Raw genomic sequence first — 26,491 nt, forward strand, 5'->3', positions numbered from 1 at the left:
GAGGTGTGTGCTGCGTAGGCGGAGGAGGTGGTGGGTGTGAGGTGAAAGAGAGCGCCGCTGTTGGAAGAGCGGCTGCGGTCAGTGGTGCAGCGTGCTGTTGGCAGGCAGTAAGTGGTGGTGTGGGCGCCTGGCATCCAGGTGAGTGGTGGTGCCAGAGCTGTTGGCCGTGTGTGTTGGCAGGGTGGGTGATGGGAGGGCTGCGCTCTGAGGAAGGCTGTGTCGGCCAGGGACCCGTCCGAGTGGAGCGATGGATGGGCGGGGGGACGTGGCGGGGTGGGAGAAGTAAACGGTGTGTTGGGAAGCTGCCGAAGTTGAAGAAGGGCCAGCGCAAGGTCTTGCGCGTGGGGTGGCGCAAGCCGCTGTCCCCGTACAGGGGGTGTCCCGTCCCCGGCTCCTCTGGAGACGGAGGTGAGCCCCCCGCCGTGGTGCGAGGTGTTTGGAGAAGAGTGTTGGAGCAGGTGATGCCTGGCGGTGGCTTCCCACTGGAAGGGTCGTGCTGAGATTCTGTGAGGCCCGTGACGCTCAAGTTTTTACAAAAGGTCTTTATTTGCCTCGAATAAATAGAAGGAATAAATAGAGGGCTACGCTTATCAGAATAAATAGAATAAGTTAAATAAATAGAGGGGTACACTTATCAGACTAAATAGAATAAGTTAAATAAATAAGCAGAGGGGTACTTTTTGGAGCGGTGCGTGAGTGTGTGGGCAAGTTGGTGGCACCAGGCATTTCCGTTGTTGAGGGGCGTGGTGAGTGCAGAGCAGGAAGTAGCGGGTGTCTCGCGTTGGGGCTGGGTCTGTGGACGTGGCCTCTGTGTTTGCCATCGGTGGTGTCCTGTGTGGGAGGAGGCGTGGGGTCGAGGTGCGCGGGGCGACGTTGGTGGGCAGGGTGCCCGAGCGTGGCTGTGGGTGTTCACGATGCTGCTGGAGTCTGCGTGGTGGAGGCGGTGGTGGAGGCGGGATGGTGTGGATGTTGCGGGGTGATGCGAGGAGGGTGCCATGGGAGCGACCGTCTGAGGGTGAGGGGCAGGTGTAAGGTGAGGGCTGCGTGGGTGGTCGGTTGTGGTGAGGAGGGGTTGTGTCTAATCCGCCATGATGCGGGTGAGGTTGTGGATGCGCTGGAAGCAGGTGTGAGCTTCGATGCGGACGCTGTCCCAGGCGCAGGGGCTGTGGTTGTGCGTGCGCAGGAAGTTCTGGATGTGCCGGAAGTATGTGGCGATGCTGAGCTGGTGGGTGAGAGGCACTCGGGTTTTGGAATCCCTGCCGGCGCCCGGGAGGCATTGCTGGAGGTGTTGGATTTGATGCTCAACGTGGTTGAGGAGCTGTTGGTGCGCTTGCGCGTCCCAGTGGGCGGGGGTGTTTTCGCTGCTGAGAGTGGTGAAGAGGTGGTTGAGGATGTGTAGGATGGCGGCGGTGGCTTGTTGTGGGTCCTGGATTGTGAGGAGGGTGTTGGGGAAGGGGAAAGTTGGGTCCTGTTGGGCGCAGGTGTGTGTCAGGCGAGGAGCCATGGCGAGGAGGAGCTGGAGGCTGTCCCAGTTGAAGGTGGTCTGCTGGGTGCGAAGGTTGGCGCAGCGAAGGGCAGTGCCGAGAGCGGGCAGGAGGAGCAGGAGCAGCGTGGCGCCGTGCCACAGGCAGGGGTGTCGTGCTGCGGGCGCTGCCATGGTGGTGTGTAGAGTTGTCCGGAGGTGCGATGCAGCAGGCTTGTCAGCCGTGGTGGTGGTGTCGAGTGGTGTGCTTGAGGCTGCGCGTCGCGTCCGGCTTTATTTGGTGCGGCGCGTTTCCCTTTGCCGTTTTCCAGTTGCGGAGAATTTCCTGCTGTCATTTTCAGTTTTGGTTGTGGCTTTGTTGGCGTTTGTGGTTTTCTGGGGAAGTAGTCTTGTGGGTGCGCGGTGCGCCGTAGGGCGATGGTGGTGCTTCCGCGGTGCTGTGGTTGGTGTTTTGGGGGCAGCGCCGTCGGGGAGGCTGGCTGTTGTGTTTCCGCGGGGGAAGTGGAAGTGGCAGTGGCGGGGGCCTTTGGGGCAGCTGTGGTGGGGGGTGTGTGTGTTTGAGCGTTTCCCTTTCGCCTTGCCGTTGTGGTGGTGTGCCCGCTGTGTGCGTTTGAATTTCCCAGCCTCGCCAGCTCTGTGGTCTTGATGTCATGTGCGCGTCTTGGTGGTGCTGGTTTTGCTTTCAGCATGCCTGTTGCTTTTGTTGTGCTCTTAGTGTATGGGAGCTCTTGATGCTCTGGAAGGGTTGCTGCGTGCCGTGTTTTGGGAGAACGTTGGGAGGTGCGCGCTGCGGCCTGTTGCAGAGGGCCGGTTGCGTTAGAGGAGGTGTCTCGGTGCCTCGTGCAGCCGAGCTTTGAGTTTATGCGGGCATGAGGGTGGCAGGGCTCGTGCGCTCCCTTTCAGCGTGTTTGTATGCCACGGTGGTTGGTGCGTGTGTGCGTGCGTGCGCGTGTTGTGGTGCTTGAGGAGGCATTGTTGGTGTTTGTGCTGGTGCCCTTGCATGTGGTGGTGCGTCTGTGGCCGGGCGAGCAGAGCGGCTCTGTCTCCTGTGTTTGTTTACGCGCGGCATTTGTCGCGAGCCCTACCGTGGCGCACGTCGTGGATGGCCACGTCGTTCTGTGGGGAAGAGGCCTGGGTGAGTGCGTGGTCCAGCCTGGCGGTCAAAGGAGGGTTGCTCGGAGGCGGTCCTTGGTGCACGAGGCGTTTGTGGAGCCTGGTGTTGAGAAGTGCGAAGTCTGGAGGGAGAGGGCGCAGCATTGGTGGGTGGCGCGTTTGAGTGGGTGAGTGTCGTTGCGGGAAGGCGCTGGTGCCTGATTGCGGTGGTACTTTGCGGAGTCCATGCGGAGTAGCAGAGGTGCCTGGGATGACAGAGAGGTGTTTGTGGAGGTTGTTGGCTTGGAGAGGTGAAGGGGAGGGCGAGAGCCTGCGAGGCCCGTGTGTCGTGCTCCGGGGTGGAGGTGGGGTTATGCTGTGTGAGAAGGGGAGTGTTGAGGGCGCGGAGGTGTGGAGTGGGGAGAGGTGGCAAGGCGGTCAGGTGTTTGTGGGCTGGGGCTGAGGCTGAGGAGAGGAGCTAAGGAGAAGTGGTGGTGGAGGAGCGTGTGCTGGAGGCGCACCGCTGCAGAGCGAGGTGCAGATGCTGGCTGTCTTTGGGAGGAGGCGGGAGCCGTGGAGTGAGAGGTGCTAGTGCTCCCGGTAGAGCTGCAGCACGGGAGTAGGTTCTGGGCAGGCGGTAGGGGTGGGTGCCAGGCACCTTGTGGGTTAGTGGCATGTGTGGAAGGGAATGTGATTGAGGCGGTGATTAGTGAAGCGCCGTGGTGAGCTGTGGTGTTGGAGCCGCTAGTGATGCGTAAGGAAGAGGTGTTGGCTGTTGCCAAGGGGTGGGAAGCGGCCTGGTGTGGTGCTTTGCCACAAAGAGGTGCCTAATCTTTGCGGAGTGCCTGCTGGGAGCCTACAGAAGGTCTCTTGCAGTGTACAGCCATGGTAGGCATGTAGCGTGGGCGAACGTGGCACTGGTGCCGAAGGAAGAGGGGAGGGGAGGGGAGGGGAGAGGAGGTGGCAGGCGGGCGAGGAGCGTGTGCTTGGGAGGGGAGTGGAGAGCCTGGGTGGGTGCGTAGGGCTGGAGTTGGGCCAGGGCAAGGTGAGCTGGAGCTGGAAGAGAAGGGTTGGAAGCGGAGTGGGCATTGTGCGCGGTGTTTTTTGGGAGGCCTTTGACGGAGCCTTGCCTGTTTAGCCTCCTGCCCCGTTGCTGAGGTGTGTGCTGCGTAGGCGGAGGAGGTGGTGGGTGTGAGGTGAAAGAGAGCGCCGCTGTGGGAAGAGCGGCTGCGGTCAGTGGTGCAGCGTGCTGTTGGCAGGCAGTAAGTGGTGGTGTGGGCGCCTGGCATCCAGGTGAGTGGTGGTGCCAGAGCTGTTGGCCGTGTGTGTTGGCAGGGTGGGTGATGGGAGGGCTGCGCTCTGAGGAAGGCTGTGTCGGCCAGGGACCCGTCCGAGTGGAGCGATGGATGGGCGGGGGGACGTGGCGGGGTGGGAGAAGTAAACGGTGTGTTGGGAAGCTGCCGAAGTTGAAGAAGGGCCAGCGCAAGGTCTTGCGCGTGGGGTGGCGCAAGCCGCTGTCCCCGTACAGGGGGTGTCCCGTCCCCGGCTCCTCTGGAGACGGAGGTGAGCCCCCCGCCGTGGTGCGAGGTGTTTGGAGAAGAGTGTTGGAGCAGGTGATGCCTGGCGGTGGCTTCCCACTGGAAGGGTCGTGCTGAGATTCTGTGAGGCCCGTGACGCTCAAGTTTTTACAAAAGGTCTTTATTTGCCTCGAATAAATAGAAGGAATAAATAGAGGGCTACGCTTATCAGAATAAATAGAATAAGTTAAATAAATAGAGGGGTACACTTATCAGACTAAATAGAATAAGTTAAATAAATAAGCAGAGGGGTACTTTTTGGAGCGGTGCGTGAGTGTGTGGGCAAGTTGGTGGCACCAGGCATTTCCGTTGTTGAGGGGCGTGGTGAGTGCAGAGCAGGAAGTAGCGGGTGTCTCGCGTTGGGGCTGGGTCTGTGGACGTGGCCTCTGTGTTTGCCATCGGTGGTGTCCTGTGTGGGAGGAGGCGTGGGGTCGAGGTGCGCGGGGCGACGTTGGTGGGCAGGGTGCCCGAGCGTGGCTGTGGGTGTTCACGATGCTGCTGGAGTCTGCGTGGTGGAGGCGGTGGTGGAGGCGGGATGGTGTGGGTGTTGCGGGGTGATGCGAGGAGGGTGCCATGGGAGCGACCGTCTGAGGGTGAGGGGCAGGTGTAAGGTGAGGGCTGCGTGGGTGGTCGGTTGTGGTGAGGAGAGGTTGTGTCTAATCCGCCATGATGCGGGTGAGGTTGTGGATGCGCTGGAAGCAGGTGTGAGCTTCGATGCGGACGCTGTCCCAGGCGCAGGGGCTGTGGTTGTGCGTGCGCAGGAAGTTCTGGATGTGCCGGAAGTATGTGGCGATGCTGAGCTGGTGGGTGAGAGGCACTCGGGTTTTGGAATCCCTGCCGGCGCCCGGGAGGCATTGCTGGAGGTGTTGGATTTGATGCTCAACGTGGTTGAGGAGCTGTTGGTGCGCTTGCGCGTCCCAGTGGGCGGGGGTGTTTTCGCTGCTGAGAGTGGTGAAGAGGTGGTCGAGGATGCGTAGGATGGCGGCGGTGGCTTGTTGTGGGTCCTGGATTGTGAGGAGGGTGTTGGGGAAGGGGAAAGTTGGGTCCTGTTGGGCGCAGGTGTGTGTCAGGCGAGGAGCCATGGCGAGGAGGAGCTGGAGGCTGTCCCAGTTGAAGGTGGTCTGCTGGGTGCGAAGGTTGGCGCAGCGAAGGGCAGTGCCGAGAGCGGGCAGGAGGAGCAGGAGCAGCGTGGCGCCGTGCCACAGGCAGGGGTGTCGTGCTGCGGGCGCTGCCATGGTGGTGTGTAGAGTTGTCCGGAGGTGCGATGCAGCAGGCTTGTCAGCCGTGGTGGTGGTGTCGAGTGGTGTGCTTGAGGCTGCGCGTCGCGTCCGGCTTTATTTGGTGCGGCGCGTTTCCCTTTGCCGTTTTCCAGTTGCGGAGAATTTCCTGCTGTCGTTTTCAGTTTTGGTTGTGGCTTTGTTGGCGTTTGTGGTTTTCTGGGGAAGTAGTCTTGTGGGTGCGCGGTGCGCCGTAGGGCGATGGTGGTGCTTCCGCGGTGCTGTGGTTGGTGTTTTGGGGGCAGCGCCGTCGGGGAGGCTGGCTGTTGTGCTGTTGTGTTTCCGCGGGGGAAGTGGAAGTGGCAGTGGCGGGGGCCTTTGGGGCAGCTGTGGTGGGGGGTGTGTGTGTTTGAGCGTTTCCCTTTCGCCTTGCCGTTGTGGTGGTGTGCCCGCTGTGTGCGTCTGAATTTCCCAGCCTCGCCAGCTCTGTGGTCTTGATGTCATGTGCGCGTCTTGGTGATGCTGGTTTTGCTTTCAGCATGCCTGTTGCTTTTGTTGTGCTCTTAGTGTATGGGAGCTCTTGATGCTCTGGAAGGGTTGCTGCGTGCCGTGTTTTGGGAGAACGTTGGGAGGTGCGCGCTGCGGCCTGTTGCAGAGGGCCGGTTGCGTTAGAGGAGGTGTCTCGGTGCCTCGTGCAGCCGAGCTTTGAGTTTGTGCGGGCATGAGGGTGGCAGGGCTCGTGCGCTCCCTTTCAGCGTGTTTGTATGCCACGGTGGTTGGTGCGTGTGTGCGTGCGTGCGCGTGTTGTGGTGCTTGAGGAGGCATTGTTGGTGTTTGTGCTGGTGCCCTTGCATGTGGTGGTGCGTCTGTGGCCGGGCGAGCAGAGCGGCTCTGTCTCCTGTGTTTGTTTACGCGCGGCATTTGTCGCGAGCCCTACCGTGGCGCACGTCGTGGATGGCCACGTCGTTCTGTGGGGAAGAGGCCTGGGTGAGTGCGTGGTCCAGCCTGGCGGTCAAAGGAGGGTTGCTCGGAGGCGGTCCTTGGTGCACGAGGCGTTTGTGGAGCCTGGTGTTGAGAAGGGCGAAGTCTGGAGGGAGAGGGCGCAGCGTTGGTGGGTGGCGCGTTTGAGTGGGTGAGTGTCGTTGCGGGAAGGCGCTGGTGCCTGATTGCGGTGGTACTTTGCGGAGTCCATGCGGAGTAGCAGAGGTGCCTGGGATGACAGAGAGGTGTTTGTGGAGGTTGTTGGCTTGGAGAGGTGAAGGGGAGGGCGAGAGCCTGCGAGGCCCGTGTGTCGTGCTCCGGGGTGGAGGCGGGGTTATGCTGTGTGAGAAGGGGAGTGTTGAGGGCGCGGAGGTGTGGAGTGGGGAGAGGTGGCAAGGCGGTCAGGTGTTTGTGGGCTGGGGCTGAGGCTGAGGAGAGGAGCTGAGGAGAAGTGGTGGTGGAGGAGCGTGTGCTGGAGGCGCACCGCTGCAGAGCGAGGTGCAGATGCTGGCTGTCTTTGGGAGGAGGCGGGAGCCGTGGAGTGAGAGGTGCTAGTGCTCCCGGTAGAGCTGCAGCACGGGAGTAGGTTCTGGGCAGGCGGTAGGGGTGGGTGCCAGGCACCTTGTGGGTTAGTGGCATGTGTGGAAGGGAATGTGATTGAGGCGGTGATTAGTGAAGCGCCGTGGTGAGCTGTGGTGTTGGAGCCGCTAGTGATACGTAAGGAAGAGGTGTTGGCTGTTGCCAAGGGGTGGGAAGCGGCCTGGTGTGGTGCTTTGCCACAAAGAGGTGCCTAATCTTTGCGGAGTGCCTGCTGGGAGCCTACAGAAGGTCTCTTGCAGTGTACAGCCATGGTAGGCATGTAGCGTGGGCGAACGTGGCACTGGTGCCGAAGGAAGAGGGGAGGGGAGGGGAGGGGAGGGGAGGGGAGGGGAGAGGAGGTGGCAGGCGGGCGAGGAGCGTGTGCTTGGGAGGGGAGTGGAGAGCCTGGGTGGGTGCGTAGGGCTGGAGTTGGGCCAGGGCAAGGTGAGCTGGAGCTGGAAGAGAAGGGTTGGAAGCTGAGTGGGCATTGTGCGTGGTGTTTTTTGGGAGGCCTTTGACGGAGCCTTGCCTGTTTAGCCTCCTGCCCCGTTGCTGAGGTGTGTGCTGCGTAGGCGGAGGAGGTGGTGGGTGTGAGGTGAAAGAGAGCGCCGCTGTGGGAAGAGCGGCTGCGGTCAGTGGTGCAGCGTGCTGTTGGCAGGCAGTAAGTGGTGGTGTGGGCGCCTGGCATCCAGGTGAGTGGTGGTGCCAGAGCTGTTGGCCGTGTGTGTTGGCAGGGTGGGTGATGGGAGGGCTGCGCTCTGAGGAAGGCTGTGTCGGCCAGGGACCCGTCCGAGTGGAGCGATGGATGGGCGGGGGGACGTGGCGGGGTGGGAGAAGTAAACGGTGTGTTGGGAAGCTGCCGAAGTTGAAGAAGGGCCAGCGCAAGGTCTTGCGCGTGGGGTGGCGCAAGCCGCTGTCCCCGTACAGGGGGTGTCCCGTCCCCGGCTCCTCTGGAGACGGAGGTGAGCCCCCCGCCGTGGTGCGAGGTGTTTGGAGAAGAGTGTTGGAGCAGGTGATGCCTGGCGGTGGCTTCCCACTGGAAGGGTCGTGCTGAGATTCTGTGAGGCCCGTGACGCTCAAGTTTTTACAAAAGGTCTTTATTTGCCTCGAATAAATAGAAGGAATAAATAGAGGGCTACGCTTATCAGAATAAATAGAATAAGTTAAATAAATAGAGGGGTACACTTATCAGACTAAATAGAATAAGTTAAATAAATAAGCGGAGGGGTACTTTTTGGAGCGGTGCGTGAGTGTGTGGGCAAGTTGGTGGCACCAGGCATTTCCGTTGTTGAGGGGCGTGGTGAGTGCAGAGCAGGAAGTAGCGGGTGTCTCGCGTTGGGGCTGGGTCTGTGGACGTGGCCTCTGTGTTTGCCATCGGTGGTGTCCTGTGTGGGAGGAGGCGTGGGGTCGAGGTGCGCGGGGCGACGTTGGTGGGCAGGGTGCCCGAGCGTGGCTGTGGGTGTTCACGATGCTGCTGGAGTCTGCGTGGTGGAGGCGGTGGTGGAGGCGGGATGGTGTGGGTGTTGCGGGGTGATGCGAGGAGGGTGCCATGGGAGCGACCGTCTGAGGGTGAGGGGCAGGTGTAGGGTGAGGGCTGCGTGGGTGGTCGGTTGTGGTGAGGAGGGGTTGTGTCTAATCCGCCATGATGCGGGTGAGGTTGTGGATGCGCTGGAAGCAGGTGTGAGCTTCGATGCGGACGCTGTCCCAGGCGCAGGGGCTGTGGTTGTGCGTGCGCAGGAAGTTCTGGATGTGCCGGAAGTATGTGGCGATGCTGAGCTGGTGGGTGAGAGGCACTCGGGTTTTGGAATCCCTGCCGGCGCCCGGGAGGCATTGCTGGAGGTGTTGGATTTGATGCTCAACGTGGTTGAGGAGCTGTTGGTGCGCTTGCGCGTCCCAGTGGGCGGGGGTGTTTTCGCTGCTGAGAGTGGTGAAGAGGTGGTCGAGGATGTGTAGGATGGCGGCGGTGGCTTGTTGTGGGTCCTGGATTGTGAGGAGGGTGTTGGGGAAGGGGAAAGTTGGGTCCTGTTGGGCGCAGGTGTGTGTCAGGCGAGGAGCCATGGCGAGGAGGAGCTGGAGGCTGTCCCAGTTGAAGGTGGTCTGCTGGGTGCGAAGGTTGGCGCAGCGGAGGGCAGTGCCGAGAGCGGGCAGGAGGAGCAGGAGCAGCGTGGCGCCGTGCCACAGGCAGGGGTGTCGTGCTGCGGGCGCTGCCATGGTGGTGTGTAGAGTTGTCCGGAGGTGCGATGCAGCAGGCTTGTCAGCCGTGGTGGTGGTGTCGAGTGGTGTGCTTGAGGCTGCGCGTCGCGTCCGGCTTTATTTGGTGCGGCGCGTTTCCCTTTGCCGTTTTCCAGTTGCGGAGAATTTCCTGCTGTCGTTTTCAGTTTTGGTTGTGGCTTTGTTGGCGTTTGTGGTTTTCTGGGGAAGTAGTCTTGTGGGTGCGCGGTGCGCCGTAGGGCGATGGTGGTGCTTCCGCGGTGCTGTGGTTGGTGTTTTGGGGGCAGTGCCGTCGGGGAGGCTGGCTGTTGTGCTGTTGTGTTTCCGCGGGGGAAGTGGAAGTGGCAGTGGCGGGGGCCTTTGGGGCAGCTGTGGTGGGGGGTGTGTGTGTTTGAGCGTTTCCCTTTCGCCTTGCCGTTGTGGTGGTGTGCCCGCTGTGTGCGTTTGAATTTCCCAGCCTCGCCAGCTCTGTGGTCTTGATGTCATGTGCGCGTCTTGGTGGTGCTGGTTTTGCTTTCAGCATGCCTGTTGCTTTTGTTGTGCTCTTAGTGTATGGGAGCTCTTGATGCTCTGGAAGGGTTGCTGCGTGCCGTGTTTTGGGAGAACGTTGGGAGGTGCGCGCTGCGGCCTGTTGCAGAGGGCCGGTTGCGTTAGAGGAGGTGTCTCGGTGCCTCGTGCAGCTGAGCTTTGAGTTTGTGCGGGCATGAGGGTGGCAGGGCTCGTGCGCTCCCTTTCAGCGTGTTTGTATGCCACGGTGGTTGGTGCGTGTGTGCGTGCGTGCGCGTGTTGTGGTGCTTGAGGAGGCATTGTTGGTGTCTGTGCTGGTGCCCTTGCATGTGGTGGTGCGTCTGTGGCCGGGCGAGCAGAGCGGCTCTGTCTCCTGTGTTTGTTTACGCGCGGCATTTGTCGCGAGCCCTACCGTGGCGTGCGTCGTGGATGGCCACGTCGTTCTGTGGGGAAGAGGCCTGGGTGAGTGCGTGGTCCAGCCTGGCGGTCGAAGGAGGGTTGCTCGGAGGCGGTCCTTGGTGCACGAGGCGTTTGTGGAGCCTGGTGTTGAGAAGGGCGAAGTCTGGAGGGAGAGGGCGCAGCGTTGGTGGGTGGCGCGTTTGAGTGGGTGAGTGTCGTTGCGGGAAGGCGCTGGTGCCTGATTGCGGTGGTACTTTGCGGAGTCCATGCGGAGTAGCAGAGGTGCCTGGGATGACAGAGAGGTGTTTGTGGAGGTTGTTGGCTTGGAGAGGTGAAGGGGAGGGCGAGAGCCTGCGAGGCCCGTGTGTCGTGCTCCGGGGTGGAGGTGGGGTTATGCTGTGTGAGAAGGGGAGTGTTGAGGGCGCGGAGGTGTGGAGTGGGGAGAAGTGGCGAGGCGGTCAGGTGTTTGTGGGCTGGGGCTGAGGCTGAGGAGAGGAGCTGAGGAGAAGTGGTGGTGGAGGAGCGTGTGCTGGAGGCGCACCGCTGCAGAGCGAGGTGCAGATGCTGGCTGTCTTTGGGAGGAGGCGGGAGCCGTGGAGTGAGAGGTGCTAGTGCTCCCGGTAGAGCTGCAGCACGGGAGTAGGTTCTGGGCGGGCGGTAGGGGTGGGTGCCAGGCACCTTGTGGGTTAGTGGCATGTGTGGAAGGGAATGTGATTGAGGCGGTGATTAGTGAAGCGCCGTGGTGTTGGAGCCACTAGTGATGCGTAAGGAAGAGGTGTTGGCTGTTGCCAAGGGGTGGGAAGCGGCCTGGTGTGGTGCTTTGCCACAAAGAGGTGCCTAATCTTTGCGGAGTGCCTGCTGGGAGCCTACAGAAGGTCTCTTGCAGTGTACAGCCATGGTAGGCATGTAGCGTGGGCGAACGTGGCACTGGTGCCGAAGGAAGAGGGGAGGGGAGGGGAGGGGAGAGGAGGTGGCAGGCGGGCGAGGAGCGTGTGCTTGGGAGGGGAGTGGAGAGCCTGGGTGGGTGCGTAGGGCTGGAGTTGGGCCAGGGCAAGGTGAGCTGGAGCTGGAAGAGAAGGGTTGGAAGCGGAGTGGGCATTGTGCGCGGTGTTTTTTGGGAGGCCTTTGACGGAGCCTTGCCTGTTTAGCCTCCTGCCCCGTTGCTGAGGTGTGTGCTGCGTGGGCGGAGGAGGTGGTGGGTGTGAGGTGAAAGAGAGCGCCGCTGTGGGAAGAGCGGCTGCGGTCAGTGGTGCAGCGTGCTGTTGGCAGGCAGTAAGTGGTGGTGTGGGCGCCTGGCATCCAGGTGAGTGGTGGTGCCAGAGCTGTTGGCCGTGTGTGTTGGCAGGGTGGGTGATGGGAGGGCTGCGCTCTGAGGAAGGCTGTGTCGGCCAGGGACCCGTCCGAGTGGAGCGATGGATGGGCGGGGGGACGTGGCGGGGTGGGAGAAGTAAACGGTGTGTTGGGAAGCTGCCGAAGTTGAAGAAGGGCCAGCGCAAGGTCTTGCGCGTGGGGTGGCGCAAGCCGCTGTCCCCGTACAGGGGGTGTCCCGTCCCCGGCTCCTCTGGAGACGGAGGTGAGCCCCCCGCCGTGGTGCGAGGTGTTTGGAGAAGAGTGTTGGAGCAGGTGATGCCTGGCGGTGGCTTCCCACTGGAAGGGTCGTGCTGAGATTCTGTGAGGCCCGTGACGCTCAAGTTTTTACAAAAGGTCTTTATTTGCCTCGAATAAATAGAAGGAATAAATAGAGGGCTACGCTTATCAGAATAAATAGAATAAGTTAAATAAATAGAGGGGTACACTTATCAGACTAAATAGAATAAGTTAAATAAATAAGCGGAGGGGTACTTTTTGGAGCAGTGCGTGAGTGTGTGGGCAAGTTGGTGGCACCAGGCGTTTCCGTTGTTGAGGGGCGTGGTGAGTGCAGAGCAGGAAGTAGCGGGTGTCTCGCGTTGGGGCTGGGTCTGTGGACGTGGCCTCTGTGTTTGCCATCGGTGGTGTCCTGTGTGGGAGGAGGCGTGGGGTCGAGGTGCGCGGGGCGACGTTGGTGGGCAGGGTGCCCGAGCGTGGCTGTGGGTGTTCACGATGCTGCTGGAGTCTGCGTGGTGGAGGCGGTGGTGGAGGCGGGATGGTGTGGGTGTTGCGGGGTGATGCGAGGAGGGTGCCATGGGAGCGACCGTCTGAGGGTGAGGGGCAGGTGTAGGGTGAGGGCTGCGTGGGTGGTCGGTTGTGGTGAGGAGGGGTTGTGTCTAATCCGCCATGATGCGGGTGAGGTTGTGGATGCGCTGGAAGCAGGTGTGAGCTTCGAGGCGGACGCTGTCCCAGGCGCAGGGGCTGTGGTTGTGCGTGCGCAGGAAGTTCTGGATGTGCCGGAAGTATGTGGCGATGCTGAGCTGGTGGGTGAGAGGCACTCGGGTTTTGGAATCCCTGCCGGCGCCCGGGAGGCATTGCTGGAGGTGTTGGATTTGGTCGTGGAGCTGGTTGAGGAGCTGTTGGTGCGCTTGCGCGTCCCAGTGGGCGGGGGTGTTTTCGCTGCTGAGAGTGGTGAAGAGGTGGTCGAGGATGCGTAGGATGGCGGCGGTGGCTTGTTGTGGGTCCTGGATTGTGAGGAGGGTGTTGGGGAAGGGGAAAGTTGGGTCCTGTTGGGCGCAGGTGTGTGTCAGGCGAGGAGCCATGGCGAGGAGGAGCTGGAGGCTGTCCCAGTTGAAGGTGGTCTGCTGGGTGCGAAGGTTGGTGCAGCGGAGGGCAGTGCCGAGAGCGGGCAGGAGGAGCAGGAGCAGCGTGGCGCCGTGCCACAGGCAGGGGTGTCGTGCTGCGGGCGCTGCCATGGTGGTGTGTAGAGTTGTCCGGAGGTGCGATGCAGCAGGCTTGTCAGCCGTGGTGGTGGTGTCGAGTGGTGTGCTTGAGGCTGCGCGTCGCGTCCGGCTTTATTTGGTGCGGCGCGTTTCCCTTTGCCGTTTTCCAGTTGCGGAGAATTTCCTGCTGTCGTTTTCAGTTTTGGTTGTGGCTTTGTTGGCGTTTGTGGTTTTCTGGGGAAGTAGTCTTGCGGGTGCGCGGTGCGCCGTAGGGCGATGGTGGTGCTTCCGCGGTGCTGTGGTTGGTGTTTTGGGGGCAGTGCCGTCGGGGAGGCTGGCTGTTGTGCTGTTGTGTTTCCGCGGGGGAAGTGGAAGTGGCAGTGGCGGGGGCCTTTGGGGCAGCTGTGGTGGGGGGTGTGTGTGTTTGAGCGTTTCCCTTTCGCCTTGCCGTTGTGGTGGTGTGCCCGCTGTGTGCGTTTGAATTTCCCAGCCTCGCCAGCTCTGTGGTCTTGATGTCATGTGCGCGTCTTGGTGGTGCTGGTTTTGCTTTCAGCATGCCTGTTGCTTTTGTTGTGCTCTTAGTGTATGGGAGCTCTTGATGCTCTGGAAGGGTTGCTGCGTGCCGTGTTTTGGGAGAACGTTGGGAGGTGCGCGCTGCGGCCTGTTGCAGAGGGCCGGTTGCGTTAGAGGAGGTGTCTCGGTGCCTCGTGCAGCTGAGCTTTGAGTTTGTGCGGGCATGAGGGTGGCAGGGCTCGTGCGCTCCCTTTCAGCGTGTTTGTATGCCACGGTGGTTGGTGCGTGTGTGCGTGCGTGCGCGTGTTGTGGTGCTTGAGGAGGCATTGTTGGTGTTTGTGCTGGTGCCCTTGCATGTGGTGGTGCGTCTGTGGCCGGGCGAGCAGAGCGGCTCTGTCTCCTGTGTTTGTTTACGCGCGGCATTTGTCGCGAGCCCTACCGTGGCGTGCGTCGTGGATGGCCACGTCGTTCTGTGGGGAAGAGGCCTGGGTGAGTGCGTGGTCCAGCCTGGCGGTCGAAGGAGGGTTGCTCGGAGGCGGTCCTTGGTGCACGAGGCGTTTGTGGAGCCTGGTGTTGAGAAGGGCGAAGTCTGGAGGGAGAGGGCGCAGCGTTGGTGGGTGGCGCGTTTGAGTGGGTGAGTGTCGTTGCGGGAAGGCGCTGGTGCCTGATTGCGGTGGTACTTTGCGGAGTCCATGCGGAGTAGCAGAGGTGCCTGGGATGACAGAGAGGTGTTTGTGGAGGTTGTTGGCTTGGAGAGGTGAAGGGGAGGGCGAGAGCCTGCGAGGCCCGTGTGTCGTGCTCCGGGGTGGAGGTGGGGTTATGCTGTGTGAGAAGGGGAGTGTTGAGGGCGCGGAGGTGTGGAGTGGGGAGAAGTGGCGAGGCGGTCAGGTGTTTGTGGGCTGGGGCTGAGGCTGAGGAGAGGAGCTGAGGAGAAGTGGTGGTGGAGGAGCGTGTGCTGGAGGCGCACCGCTGCAGAGCGAGGTGCAGATGCTGGCTGTCTTTGGGAGGAGGCGGGAGCCGTGGAGTGAGAGGTGCTAGTGCTCCCGGTAGAGCTGCAGCACGGGAGTAGGTTCTGGGCGGGCGGTAGGGGTGGGTGCCAGGCACCTTGTGGGTTAGTGGCATGTGTGGAAGGGAATGTGATTGAGGCGGTGATTAGTGAAGCGCCGTGGTGTTGGAGCCACTAGTGATGCGTAAGGAAGAGGTGTTGGCTGTTGCCAAGGGGTGGGAAGCGGCCTGGTGTGGTGCTTTGCCACAAAGAGGTGCCTAATCTTTGCGGAGTGCCTGCTGGGAGCCTACAGAAGGTCTCTTGCAGTGTACAGCCATGGTAGGCATGTAGCGTGGGCGAACGTGGCACTGGTGCCGAAGGAAGAGGGGAGGGGAGGGGAGGGGAGAGGAGGTGGCAGGCGGGCGAGGAGCGTGTGCTTGGGAGGGGAGTGGAGAGCCTGGGTGGGTGCGTAGGGCTGGAGTTGGGCCAGGGCAAGGTGAGCTGGAGCTGGAAGAGAAGGGTTGGAAGCGGAGTGGGCATTGTGCGCGGTGTTTTTTGGGAGGCCTTTGACGGAGCCTTGCCTGTTTAGCCTCCTGCCCCGTTGCTGAGGTGTGTGCTGCGTAGGCGGAGGAGGTGGTGGGTGTGAGGTGAAAGAGAGCGCCGCTGTGGGAAGAGCGGCTGCGGTCAGTGGTGCAGCGTGCTGTTGGCAGGCAGTAAGTGGTGGTGTGGGCGCCTGGCATCCAGGTGAGTGGTGGTGCCAGAGCTGTTGGCCGTGTGTGTTGGCAGGGTGGGTGATGGGAGGGCTGCGCTCTGAGGAAGGCTGTGTCGGCCAGGGACCCGTCCGAGTGGAGCGATGGATGGGCGGGGGGACGTGGCGGGGTGGGAGAAGTAAACGGTGTGTTGGGAAGCTGCCGAAGTTGAAGAAGGGCCAGCGCAAGGTCTTGCGCGTGGGGTGGCGCAAGCCGCTGTCCCCGTACAGGGGGTGTCCCGTCCCCGGCTCCTCTGGAGACGGAGGTGAGCCCCCCGCCGTGGTGCGAGGTGTTTGGAGAAGAGTGTTGGAGCAGGTGATGCCTGGCGGTGGCTTCCCACTGGAAGGGTCGTGCTGAGATTCTGTGAGGCCCGTGACGCTCAAGTTTTTACAAAAGGTCTTTATTTGCCTCGAATAAATAGAAGGAATAAATAGAGGGCTACGCTTATCAGAATAAATAGAATAAGTTAAATAAATAGAGGGGTACACTTATCAGACTAAATAGAATAAGTTAAATAAATAAGCGGAGGGGTACTTTTTGGAGCGGTGCGTGAGTGTGTGGGCAAGTTGGTGGCACCAGGCGTTTCCGTTGTTGAGGGGCGTGGTGAGTGCAGAGCAGGAAGTAGCGGGTGTCTCGCGTTGGGGCTGGGTCTGTGGACGTGGCCTCTGTGTTTGCCATCGGTGGTGTCCTGTGTGGGAGGAGGCGTGGGGTCGAGGTGCGCGGGGCGACGTTGGTGGGCAGGGTGCCCGAGCGTGGCTGTGGGTGTTCACGATGCTGCTGGAGTCTGCGTGGTGGAGGCGGTGGTGGAGGCGGGATGGTGTGGGTGTTGCGGGGTGATGCGAGGAGGGTGCCATGGGAGCGACCGTCTGAGGGTGAGGGGCAGGTGTAGGGTGAGGGCTGCGTGGGTGGTCGGTTGTGGTGAGGAGGGGTTGTGTCTAATCCGCCATGATGCGGGTGAGGTTGTGGATGCGCTGGAAGCAGGTGTGAGCTTCGAGGCGGACGCTGTCCCAGGCGCAGGGGCTGTGGTTGTGCGTGCGCAGGAAGTTCTGGATGTGCCGGAAGTATGTGGCGATGCTGAGCTGGTGGGTGAGAGGCACTCGGGTTTTGGAATCCCTGCCGGCGCCCGGGAGGCATTGCTGGAGGTGTTGGATTTGATGCTCAACGTGGTTGAGGAGCTGTTGGTGCGCTTGCGCGTCCCAGTGGGCGGGGGTGTTTTCGCTGCTGAGAGTGGTGAAGAGGTGGTCGAGGATGCGTAGGATGGCGGCGGTGGCTTGTTGTGGGTCCTGGATTGTGAGGAGGGTGTTGGGGAAGGGGAAAGTTGGGTCCTGTTGGGCGCAGGTGTGTGTCAGGCGAGGAGCCATGGCGAGGAGGAGCTGGAGGCTGTCCCAGTTGAAGGTGGTCTGCTGGGTGCGAAGGTTGGCGCAGCGGAGGGCAGTGCCGAGAGCGGGCAGGAGGAGCAGGAGCAGCGTGGCGCCGTGCCACAGGCAGGGGTGTCGTGCTGCGGGCGCTGCCATGGTGGTGTGTAGAGTTGTCCGGAGGTGCGATGCAGCAGGCTTGTCAGCCGTGGTGGTGGTGTCGAGTGGTGTGCTTGAGGCTGCGCGTCGCGTCCGGCTTTATTTGGTGCGGCGCGTTTCCCTTTGCCATTTTCCAGTTGCGGAGAATTTCCTGCTGTCGTTTTCAGTTTTGGTTGTGGCTTTGTTGGCGTTTGTGGTTTTCTGGGGAAGTAGTCTTGCGGGTGCGCGGTGCGCCGTAGGGCGATGGTGGTGCTTCCGCGGTGCTGTGGTTGGTGTTTTGGGGGCAGCGCCGTCGGGGAGGCTGGCTGTTGTGCTGTTGTGTTTCCGCGGGGGAAGTGGAAGTGGCAGTGGCGGGGGCCTTTGGGGCAGCTGTGGTGGGGGGTGTGTGTGTTTGAGCGTTTCCCTTTCGCCTTGCCGTTGTGGTGGTGTGCCCGCTGTGTGCGTTTGAATTTCCCAGCCTCGCCAGCTCTGTGGTCTTGATGTCATGTGCGCGTCTTGGTGGTGCTGGTTTTGCTTTCAGCATGCCTGTTGCTTTTGTTGTGCTCTTAGTGTATGGGAGCTCTTGATGCTCTGGAAGGGTTGCTGCGTGCCGTGTTTTGGGAGAACGTTGGGAGGTGCGCGCTGCGGCCTGTTGCAGAGGGCCGGTTGCGTTAGAGGAGGTGTCTCGGTGCCTCGTGCAGCCGAGCTTTGAGTTTGTGCGGGCATGAGGGTGGCAGGGCTCGTGCGCTCCCTTTCAGCGTGTTTGTATGCCACGGTGGTTGGTGCGTGTGTGCGTGCGTGCGCGTGTTGTGGTGCTTGAGGAGGCATTGTTGGTGTTTGTGCTGGTGCCCTTGCATGTGGTGGTGCGTCTGTGGCCGGGCGAGCAGAGCGGCTCTGTCTCCTGTGTTTGTTTACGCGCGGCATTTGTCGCGAGCCCTACCGTGGCGCACGTCGTGGATGGCCACGTCGTTCTGTGGGGAAGAGGCCTGGGTGAGTGCGTGGTCCAGCCTGGCGGTCAAAGGAGGGTTGCTCGGAGGCGGTCCTTGGTGCACGAGGCGTTTGTGGAGCCTGGTGTTGAGAAGGGCGAAGTCTGGAGGGAGAGGGCGCAGCGTTGGTGGGTGGCGCGTTTGAGTGGGTGAGTGTCGTTGCGGGAAGGCGCTGGTGCCTGATTGCGGTGGTACTTTGCGGAGTCCATGCGGAGTAGCAGAGGTGCCTGGGATGACAGAGAGGTGTTTGTGGAGGTTGTTGGCTTGGAGAGGTGAAGGGGAGGGCGAGAGCCTGCGAGGCCCGTGTGTCGTGCTCCGGGGTGGAGGCGGGGTTATGCTGTGTGAGAAGGGGAGTGTTGAGGGCGCGGAGGTGTGGAGTGGGGAGAGGTGGCAAGGCGGTCAGGTGTTTGTGGGCTGGGGCTGAGGCTGAGGAGAGGAGCTGAGGAGAAGTGGTGGTGGAGGAGCGTGTGCTGGAGGCGCACCGCTGCAGAGCGAGGTGCAGATGCTGGCTGTCTTTGGGAGGAGGCGGGAGCCGTGGAGTGAGAGGTGCTAGTGCTCCCGGTAGAGCTGCAGCACGGGAGTAGGTTCTGGGCAGGCGGTAGGGGTGGGTGCCAGGCACCTTGTGGGTTAGTGGCATGTGTGGAAGGGAATGTGATTGAGGCGGTGATTAGTGAAGCGCCGTGGTGAGCTGTGGTGTTGGAGCCGCTAGTGATGCGTAAGGAAGAGGTGTTGGCTGTTGCCAAGGGGTGGGAAGCGGCCTGGTGTGGTGCTTTGCCACAAAGAGGTGCCTAATCTTTGTGGAGTGCCTGCTGGGAGCCTACAGAAGGTCTCTTGCAGTGTACAGCCATGGTAGGCATGTAGCGTGGGCGAACGTGGCACTGGTGCCGAAGGAAGAGGGGAGGGGAGGGGAGGGGAGAGGAGGTGGCAGGCGGGCGAGGAGCGTGTGCTTGGGAGGGGAGTGGAGAGCCTGGGTGGGTGCGTAGGGCTGGAGTTGGGCCAGGGCAAGGTGAGCTGGAGCTGGAAGAGAAGGGTTGGAAGCGGAGTGGGCATTGTGCGCGGTGTTTTTTGGGAGGCCTTTGACGGAGCCTTGCCTGTTTAGCCTCCTGCCCCGTTGCTGAGGTGTGTGCTGCGTAGGCGGAGGAGGTGGTGGGTGTGAGGTGAAAGAGAGCGCCGCTGTGGGAAGAGCGGCTGCGGTCAGTGGTGCAGCGTGCTGTTGGCAGGCAGTAAGTGGTGGTGTGGGCGCCTGGCATCCAGGTGAGTGGTGGTGCCAGAGCTGTTGGCCGTGTGTGTTGGCAGGGTGGGTGATGGGAGGGCTGCGCTCTGAGGAAGGCTGTGTCGGCCAGGGACCCGTCCGAGTGGAGCGATGGATGGGCGGGGGGACGTGGCGGGGTGGGAGAAGTAAACGGTGTGTTGGGAAGCTGCCGAAGTTGAAGAAGGGCCAGCGCAAGGTCTTGCGCGTGGGGTGGCGCAAGCCGCTGTCCCCGTACAGGGGGTGTCCCGTCCCCGGCTCCTCTGGAGACGGAGGTGAGCCCCCCGCCGTGGTGCGAGGTGTTTGGAGAAGAGTGTTGGAGCAGGTGATGCCTGGCGGTGGCTTCCCACTGGAAGGGTCGTGCTGAGATTCTGTGAGGCCCGTGACGCTCAAGTTTTTACAAAAGGTCTTTATTTGCCTCGAATAAATAGAAGGAATAAATAGAGGGCTACGCTTATCAGAATAAATAGAATAAGTTAAATAAATAGAGGGGTACACTTATCAGACTAAATAGAATAAGTTAAATAAATAAGCGGAGGGGTACTTTTTGGAGCGGTGCGTGAGTGTGTGGGCAAGTTGGTGGCACCAGGCGTTTCCGTTGTTGAGGGGCGTGGTGAGTGCAGAGCAGGAAGTAGCGGGTGTCTCGCGTTGGGGCTGGGTCTGTGGACGTGGCCTCTGTGTTTGCCATCGGTGGTGTCCTGTGTGGGAGGAGGCGTGGGGTCGAGGTGCGCGGGGCGACGTTGGTGGGCAGGGTGCCCGAGCGTGGCTGTGGGTGTTCACGATGCTGCTGGAGTCTGCGTGGTGGAGGCGGTGGTGGAGGCGGGATGGTGTGGGTGTTGCGGGGTGATGCGAGGAGGGTGCCATGGGAGCGACCGTCTGAGGGTGAGGGGCAGGTGTAGGGTGAGGGCTGCGTGGGTGGTCGGTTGTGGTGAGGAGGGGTTGTGTCTAATCCGCCATGATGCGGGTGAGGTTGTGGATGCGCTGGAAGCAGGTGTGAGCTTCGATGCGGACGCTGTCCCAGGCGCAGGGGCTGTGGTTGTGCGTGCGCAGGAAGTTCTGGATGTGCCGGAAGTATGTGGCGATGCTGAGCTGGTGGGTGAGAGGCACTCGGGTTTTGGAATCCCTGCCGGCGCCCGGGAGGCATTGCTGGAGGTGTTGGATTTGATGCTCAACGTGGTTGAGGAGCTGTTGGTGCGCTTGCGCGTCCCAGTGGGCGGGGGTGTTTTCGCTGCTGAGAGTGGTGAAGAGGTGGTCGAGGATGTGTAGGATGGCGGCGGTGGCTTGTTGTGGGTCCTGGATTGTGAGGAGGGTGTTGGGGAAGGGGAAAGTTGGGTCCTGTTGGGCGCAGGTGTGTGTCAGGCGAGGAGCCATGGCGAGGAGGAGCTGGAGGCTGTCCCAGTTGAAGGTGGTCTGCTGGGTGCGAAGGTTGGCGCAGCGGAGGGCAGTGCCGAGAGCGGGCAGGAGGAGCAGGAGCAGCGTGGCGCCGTGCCACAGGCAGGGGTGTCGTGCTGCGGGCGCTGCCATGGTGGTGTGTAGAGTTGTCCGGAGGTGCGATGCAGCAGGCTTGTCAGCCGTGGTGGTGGTGTCGAGTGGTGTGCTTGAGGCTGCGCGTCGCGTCCGGCTTTATTTGGTGCGGCGCGTTTCCCTTTGCCGTTTTCCAGTTGCGGAGAATTTCCTGCTGTCGTTTTCAGTTTTGGTTGTGGCTTTGTTGGCGTTTGTGGTTTTCTGGGGAAGTAGTCTTGTGGGTGCGCGGTGCGCCGTAGGGCGATGGTGGTGCTTCCGCGGTGCTGTGGTTGGTGTTTTGGGGGCAGCGCCGTCGGGGAGGCTGGCTGTTGTGCTGTTGTGTTTCCGCGGGGGAAGTGGAAGTGGCAGTGGCGGGGGCCTTTGGGGCAGCTGTGGTGGGGGGTGTGTGTGTTTGAGCGTTTCCCTTTCGCCTTGCCGTTGTGGTGGTGTGCCCGCTGTGTGCGTTTGAATTTCCCAGCCTCGCCAGCTCTGTGGTCTTGATGTCATGTGCGCGTCTTGGTGGTGCTGGTTTTGCTTTCAGCATGCCTGTTGCTTTTGTTGTGCTCTTAGTGTATGGGAGCTCTTGATGCTCTGGAAGGGTTGCTGCGTGCCGTGTTTTGGGAGAACGTTGGGAGGTGCGCGCTGCGGCCTGTTGCAGAGGGCCGGTTGCGTTAGAGGAGGTGTCTCGGTGCCTCGTGCAGCCGAGCTTTGAGTTTGTGCGGGCATGAGGGTGGCAGGGCTCGTGCGCTCCCTTTCAGCGTGTTTGTATGCCACGGTGGTTGGTGCGTGTGTGCGTGCGTGCGCGTGTTGTGGTGCTTGAGGAGGCATTGTTGGTGTTTGTGCTGGTGCCCTTGCATGTGGTGGTGCGTCTGTGGCCGGGCGAGCAGAGCGGCTCTGTCTCCTGTGTTTGTTTACGCGCGGCATTTGTCGCGAGCCCTACCGTGGCGCACGTCGTGGATGGCCACGTCGTTCTGTGGGGAAGAGGCCTGGGTGAGTGCGTGGTCCAGCCTGGCGGTCAAAGGAGGGTTGCTCGGAGGCGGTCCTTGGTGCACGAGGCGTTTGTGGAGCCTGGTGTTGAGAAGGGCGAAGTCTGGAGGGAGAGGGCGCAGCGTTGGTGGGTGGCGCGTTTGAGTGGGTGAGTGTCGTTGCGGGAAGGCGCTGGTGCCTGATTGCGGTGGTACTTTGCGGAGTCCATGCGGAGTAGCAGAGGTGCCTGGGATGACAGAGAGGTGTTTGTGGAGGTTGTTGGCTTGGAGAGGTGAAGGGGAGGGCGAGAGCCTGCGAGGCCCGTGTGTCGTGCTCCGGGGTGGAGGCGGGGTTATGCTGTGTGAGAAGGGGAGTGTTGAGGGCGCGGAGGTGTGGAGTGGGGAGAGGTGGCAAGGCGGTCAGGTGTTTGTGGGCTGGGGCTGAGGCTGAGGAGAGGAGCTGAGGAGAAGTGGTGGTGGAGGAGCGTGTGCTGGAGGCGCACCGCTGCAGAGCGAGGTGCAGATGCTGGCTGTCTTTGGGAGGAGGCGGGAGCCGTGGAGTGAGAGGTGCTAGTGCTCCCGGTAGAGCTGCAGCACGGGAGTAGGTTCTGGGCAGGCGGTAGGGGTGGGTGCCAGGCACCTTGTGGGTTAGTGGCATGTGTGGAAGGGAATGTGATTGAGGCGGTGATTAGTGAAGCGCCGTGGTGAGCTGTGGTGTTGGAGCCGCTAGTGATGCGTAAGGAAGAGGTGTTGGCTGTTGCCAAGGGGTGGGAAGCGGCCTGGTGTGGTGCTTTGCCACAAAGAGGTGCCTAATCTTTGCGGAGTGCCTGCTGGGAGCCTACAGAAGGTCTCTTGCAGTGTACAGCCATGGTAGGCATGTAGCGTGGGCGAACGTGGCACTGGTGCCGAAGGAAGAGGGGAGGGGAGGGGAGGGGAGGGGAGAGGAGGTGGCAGGCGGGCGAGGAGCGTGTGCTTGGGAGGGGAGTGGAGAGCCTGGGTGGGTGCGTAGGGCTGGAGTTGGGCCAGGGCAAGGTGAGCTGGAGCTGGAAGAGAAGGGTTGGAAGCGGAGTGGGCATTGTGCGCGGTGTTTTTTGGGAGGCCTTTGACGGAGCCTTGCCTGTTTAGCCTCCTGCCCCGTTGCTGAGGTGTGTGCTGCGTAGGCGGAGGAGGTGGTGGGTGTGAGGTGAAAGAGAGCGCCGCTGTGGGAAGAGCGGCTGCGGTCAGTGGTGCAGCGTGCTGTTGGCAGGCAGTAAGTGGTGGTGTGGGCGCCTGGCATCCAGGTGAGTGGTGATGCCAGAGCTGTTGGCCGTGTGTGTTGGCAGGGTGGGTGATGGGAGGGCTGCGCTCTGAGGAAGGCTGTGTCGGCCAGGGACCCGTCCGAGTGGAGCGATGGATGGGCGGGGGGACGTGGCGGGGTGGGAGAAGTAAACGGTGTGTTGGGAAGCTGCCGAAGTTGAAGAAGGGCCAGCGCAAGGTCTTGCGCGTGGGGTGGCGCAAGCCGCTGTCCCCGTACAGGGGGTGTCCCGTCCCCGGCTCCTCTGGAGACGGAGGTGAGCCCCCCGCCGTGGTGCGAGGTGTTTGGAGAAGAGTGTTGGAGCAGGTGATGCCTGGCGGTGGCTTCCCACTGGAAGGGTCGTGCTGAGATTCTGTGAGGCCCGTGACGCTCAAGTTTTTACAAAAGGTCTTTATTTGCCTCGAATAAATAGAAGGAATAAATAGAGGGCTACGCTTATCAGAATAAATAGAATAAGTTAAATAAATAGAGGGGTACACTTATCAGACTAAATAGAATAAGTTAAATAAATAAGCGGAGGGGTACTTTTTGGAGCGGTGCGTGAGTGTGTGGGCAAGTTGGTGGCACCAGGCGTTTCCGTTGTTGAGGGGCGTGGTGAGTGCAGAGCAGGAAGTAGCGGGTGTCTCGCGTTGGGGCTGGGTCTGTGGACGTGGCCTCTGTGTTTGCCATCGGTGGTGTCCTGTGTGGGAGGAGGCGTGGGGTCGAGGTGCGCGGGGCGACGTTGGTGGGCAGGGTGCCCGAGCGTGGCTGTGGGTGTTCACGATGCTGCTGGAGTCTGCGTGGTGGAGGCGGTGGTGGAGGCGGGATGGTGTGGGTGTTGCGGGGTGATGCGAGGAGGGTGCCATGGGAGCGACCGTCTGAGGGTGAGGGGCAGGTGTAGGGTGAGGGCTGCGTGGGTGGTCGGTTGTGGTGAGGAGGGGTTGTGTCTAATCCGCCATGATGCGGGTGAGGTTGTGGATGCGCTGGAAGCAGGTGTGAGCTTCGATGCGGACGCTGTCCCAGGCGCAGGGGCTGTGGTTGTGCGTGCGCAGGAAGTTCTGGATGTGCCGGAAGTATGTGGCGATGCTGAGCTGGTGGGTGAGAGGCACTCGGGTTTTGGAATCCCTGCCGGCGCCCGGGAGGCATTGCTGGAGGTGTTGGATTTGATGCTCAACGTGGTTGAGGAGCTGTTGGTGCGCTTGCGCGTCCCAGTGGGCGGGGGTGTTTTCGCTGCTGAGAGTGGTGAAGAGGTGGTCGAGGATGTGTAGGATGGCGGCGGTGGCTTGTTGTGGGTCCTGGATTGTGAGGAGGGTGTTGGGGAAGGGGAAAGTTGGGTCCTGTTGGGCGCAGGTGTGTGTCAGGCGAGGAGCCATGGCGAGGAGGAGCTGGAGGCTGTCCCAGTTGAAGGTGGTCTGCTGGGTGCGAAGGTTGGCGCAGCGGAGGGCAGTGCCGAGAGCGGGCAGGAGGAGCAGGAGCAGCGTGGCGCCGTGCCACAGGCAGGGGTGTCGTGCTGCGGGCGCTGCCATGGTGGTGTGTAGAGTTGTCCGGAGGTGCGATGCAGCAGGCTTGTCAGCCGTGGTGGTGGTGTCGAGTGGTGTGCTTGAGGCTGCGCGTCGCGTCCGGCTTTATTTGGTGCGGCGCGTTTCCCTTTGCCGTTTTCCAGTTGCGGAGAATTTCCTGCTGTCGTTTTCAGTTTTGGTTGTGGCTTTGTTGGCGTTTGTGGTTTTCTGGGGAAGTAGTCTTGTGGGTGCGCGGTGCGCCGTAGGGCGATGGTGGTGCTTCCGCGGTGCTGTGGTTGGTGTTTTGGGGGCAGCGCCGTCGGGGAGGCTGGCTGTTGTGCTGTTGTGTTTCCGCGGGGGAAGTGGAAGTGGCAGTGGCGGGGGCCTTTGGGGCAGCTGTGGTGGGGGGTGTGTGTGTTTGAGCGTTTCCCTTTCGCCTTGCCGTTGTGGTGGTGTGCCCGCTGTGTGCGTTTGAATTTCCCAGCCTCGCCAGCTCTGTGGTCTTGATGTCATGTGCGCGTCTTGGTGGTGCTGGTTTTGCTTTCAGCATGCCTGTTGCTTTTGTTGTGCTCTTAGTGTATGGGAGCTCTTGATGCTCTGGAAGGGTTGCTGCGTGCCGTGTTTTGGGAGAACGTTGGGAGGTGCGCGCTGCGGCCTGTTGCAGAGGGCCGGTTGCGTTAGAGGAGGTGTCTCGGTGCCTCGTGCAGCCGAGCTTTGAGTTTGTGCGGGCATGAGGGTGGCAGGGCTCGTGCGCTCCCTTTCAGCGTGTTTGTATGCCACGGTGGTTGGTGCGTGTGTGCGTGCGTGCGCGTGTTGTGGTGCTTGAGGAGGCATTGTTGGTGTTTGTGCTGGTGCCCTTGCATGTGGTGGTGCGTCTGTGGCCGGGCGAGCAGAGCGGCTCTGTCTCCTGTGTTTGTTTACGCGCGGCATTTGTCGCGAGCCCTACCGTGGCGCACGTCGTGGATGGCCACGTCGTTCTGTGGGGAAGAGGCCTGGGTGAGTGCGTGGTCCAGCCTGGCGGTCAAAGGAGGGTTGCTCGGAGGCGGTCCTTGGTGCACGAGGCGTTTGTGGAGCCTGGTGTTGAGAAGGGCGAAGTCTGGAGGGAGAGGGCGCAGCGTTGGTGGGTGGCGCGTTTGAGTGGGTGAGTGTCGTTGCGGGAAGGCGCTGGTGCCTGATTGCGGTGGTACTTTGCGGAGTCCATGCGGAGTAGCAGAGGTGCCTGGGATGACAGAGAGGTGTTTGTGGAGGTTGTTGGCTTGGAGAGGTGAAGGGGAGGGCGAGAGCCTGCGAGGCCCGTGTGTCGTGCTCCGGGGTGGAGGCGGGGGTTATGCTGTGTGAGAAGGGGAGTGTTGAGGGCGCGGAGGTGTGGAGTGGGGAGAGGTGGCAAGGCGGTCAGGTGTTTGTGGGCTGGGGCTGAGGCTGAGGAGAGGAGCTGAGGAGAAGTGGTGGTGGAGGAGCGTGTGCTGGAGGCGCACCGCTGCAGAGCGAGGTGCAGATGCTGGCTGTCTTTGGGAGGAGGCGGGAGCCGTGGAGTGAGAGGTGCTAGTGCTCCCGGTAGAGCTGCAGCACGGGAGTAGGTTCTGGGCAGGCGGTAGGGGTGGGTGCCAGGCACCTTGTGGGTTAGTGGCATGTGTGGAAGGGAATGTGATTGAGGCGGTGATTAGTGAAGCGCCGTGGTGAGCTGTGGTGTTGGAGCCGCTAGTGATGCGTAAGGAAGAGGTGTTGGCTGTTGCCAAGGGGTGGGAAGCGGCCTGGTGTGGTGCTTTGCCACAAAGAGGTGCCTAATCTTTGCGGAGTGCCTGCTGGGAGCCTACAGAAGGTCTCTTGCAGTGTACAGCCATGGTAGGCATGTAGCGTGGGCGAACGTGGCACTGGTGCCGAAGGAAGAGGGGAGGGGAGGGGAGGGGAGAGGAGGTGGCAGGCGGGCGAGGAGCGTGTGCTTGGGAGGGGAGTGGAGAGCCTGGGTGGGTGCGTAGGGCTGGAGTTGGGCCAGGGCAAGGTGAGCTGGAGCTGGAAGAGAAGGGTTGGAAGCGGAGTGGGCATTGTGCGCGGTGTTTTTTGGGAGGCCTTTGACGGAGCCTTGCCTGTTTAGCCTCCTGCCCCGTTGCTGAGGTGTGTGCTGCGTAGGCGGAGGAGGTGGTGGGTGTGAGGTGAAAGAGAGCGCCGCTGTGGGAAGAGCGGCTGCGGTCAGTGGTGCAGCGTGCTGTTGGCAGGCAGTAAGTGGTGGTGTGGGCGCCTGGCATCCAGGTGAGTGGTGGTGCCAGAGCTGTTGGCCGTGTGTGTTGGCAGGGTGGGTGATGGGAGGGCTGCGCTCTGAGGAAGGCTGTGTCGGCCAGGGACCCGTCCGAGTGGAGCGATGGATGGGCGGGGGGACGTGGCGGGGTGGGAGAAGTAAACGGTGTGTTGGGAAGCTGCCGAAGTTGAAGAAGGGCCAGCGCAAG

At 61.7% G+C, this 26,491-nt stretch overlaps 8 protein-coding genes across 11 annotated transcripts in view; 1 reads left to right on the plus strand and 7 right to left on the minus strand.

The window, feature by feature from the left end:
- The window catches only part of UBAP2 (ubiquitin associated protein 2), a 145,676-nt gene that overhangs the window by 95,378 nt on the left and 23,807 nt on the right, over positions 1-26,491 (plus strand). The window lies entirely within an intron of this gene.
- Positions 1,079-1,779, minus strand: LOC134153395 (interferon-like). The gene has a single exon (XM_062599560.1). It carries the CDS (start codon positions 1,655-1,657, stop codon positions 1,079-1,081), a length of 579 nt encoding a protein of 192 aa, XP_062455544.1. The 5' UTR covers positions 1,658-1,779.
- LOC134153398 (interferon-like) lies at positions 4,809-5,509 on the minus strand. The gene has a single exon (XM_062599562.1). It carries the CDS (start codon positions 5,385-5,387, stop codon positions 4,809-4,811), a length of 579 nt encoding a protein of 192 aa, XP_062455546.1. The 5' UTR covers positions 5,388-5,509.
- Positions 8,562-9,188, minus strand: LOC134153399 (interferon-like). The gene has a single exon (XM_062599563.1). The coding sequence runs from the start codon at positions 9,138-9,140 to the stop codon at positions 8,562-8,564; it is 579 nt and encodes a 192-aa protein (XP_062455547.1). The 5' UTR covers positions 9,141-9,188.
- Positions 12,290-12,916, minus strand: LOC134153400 (interferon-like). Its single transcript, XM_062599565.1, has one exon. It carries the CDS (start codon positions 12,866-12,868, stop codon positions 12,290-12,292), a length of 579 nt encoding a protein of 192 aa, XP_062455549.1. The 5' UTR covers positions 12,869-12,916.
- LOC134153402 (interferon-like) lies at positions 16,018-16,644 on the minus strand. Its single transcript, XM_062599573.1, has one exon. It carries the CDS (start codon positions 16,594-16,596, stop codon positions 16,018-16,020), a length of 579 nt encoding a protein of 192 aa, XP_062455557.1. The 5' UTR covers positions 16,597-16,644.
- Positions 19,756-20,382, minus strand: LOC134153403 (interferon-like). The gene has a single exon (XM_062599575.1). It carries the CDS (start codon positions 20,332-20,334, stop codon positions 19,756-19,758), a length of 579 nt encoding a protein of 192 aa, XP_062455559.1. The 5' UTR covers positions 20,335-20,382.
- LOC134153404 (interferon-like) lies at positions 23,499-24,125 on the minus strand. Its single transcript, XM_062599576.1, has one exon. It carries the CDS (start codon positions 24,075-24,077, stop codon positions 23,499-23,501), a length of 579 nt encoding a protein of 192 aa, XP_062455560.1. The 5' UTR covers positions 24,078-24,125.

This window comes from Rhea pennata, chromosome Z (genome assembly GCF_028389875.1).
Source record: "Rhea pennata isolate bPtePen1 chromosome Z, bPtePen1.pri, whole genome shotgun sequence".
Classification (NCBI taxonomy): domain Eukaryota; kingdom Metazoa; phylum Chordata; class Aves; order Rheiformes; family Rheidae; genus Rhea; species Rhea pennata.

What these genes read in the sequence shown, in the direction of transcription:
- LOC134153399 (XM_062599563.1), bottom strand. Translation starts at nt 9,140, where the DNA reads ATGGCAGCGCCCGCAGCACGACACCCCTGCCTGTGGCACGGCGCCACG.
- LOC134153403 (XM_062599575.1), bottom strand. Translation starts at nt 20,334, where the DNA reads ATGGCAGCGCCCGCAGCACGACACCCCTGCCTGTGGCACGGCGCCACG.
- LOC134153400 (XM_062599565.1), bottom strand. Translation starts at nt 12,868, where the DNA reads ATGGCAGCGCCCGCAGCACGACACCCCTGCCTGTGGCACGGCGCCACG.
- LOC134153402 (XM_062599573.1), bottom strand. Translation starts at nt 16,596, where the DNA reads ATGGCAGCGCCCGCAGCACGACACCCCTGCCTGTGGCACGGCGCCACG.
- LOC134153404 (XM_062599576.1), bottom strand. Translation starts at nt 24,077, where the DNA reads ATGGCAGCGCCCGCAGCACGACACCCCTGCCTGTGGCACGGCGCCACG.
- LOC134153395 (XM_062599560.1), bottom strand. Translation starts at nt 1,657, where the DNA reads ATGGCAGCGCCCGCAGCACGACACCCCTGCCTGTGGCACGGCGCCACG.
- LOC134153398 (XM_062599562.1), bottom strand. Translation starts at nt 5,387, where the DNA reads ATGGCAGCGCCCGCAGCACGACACCCCTGCCTGTGGCACGGCGCCACG.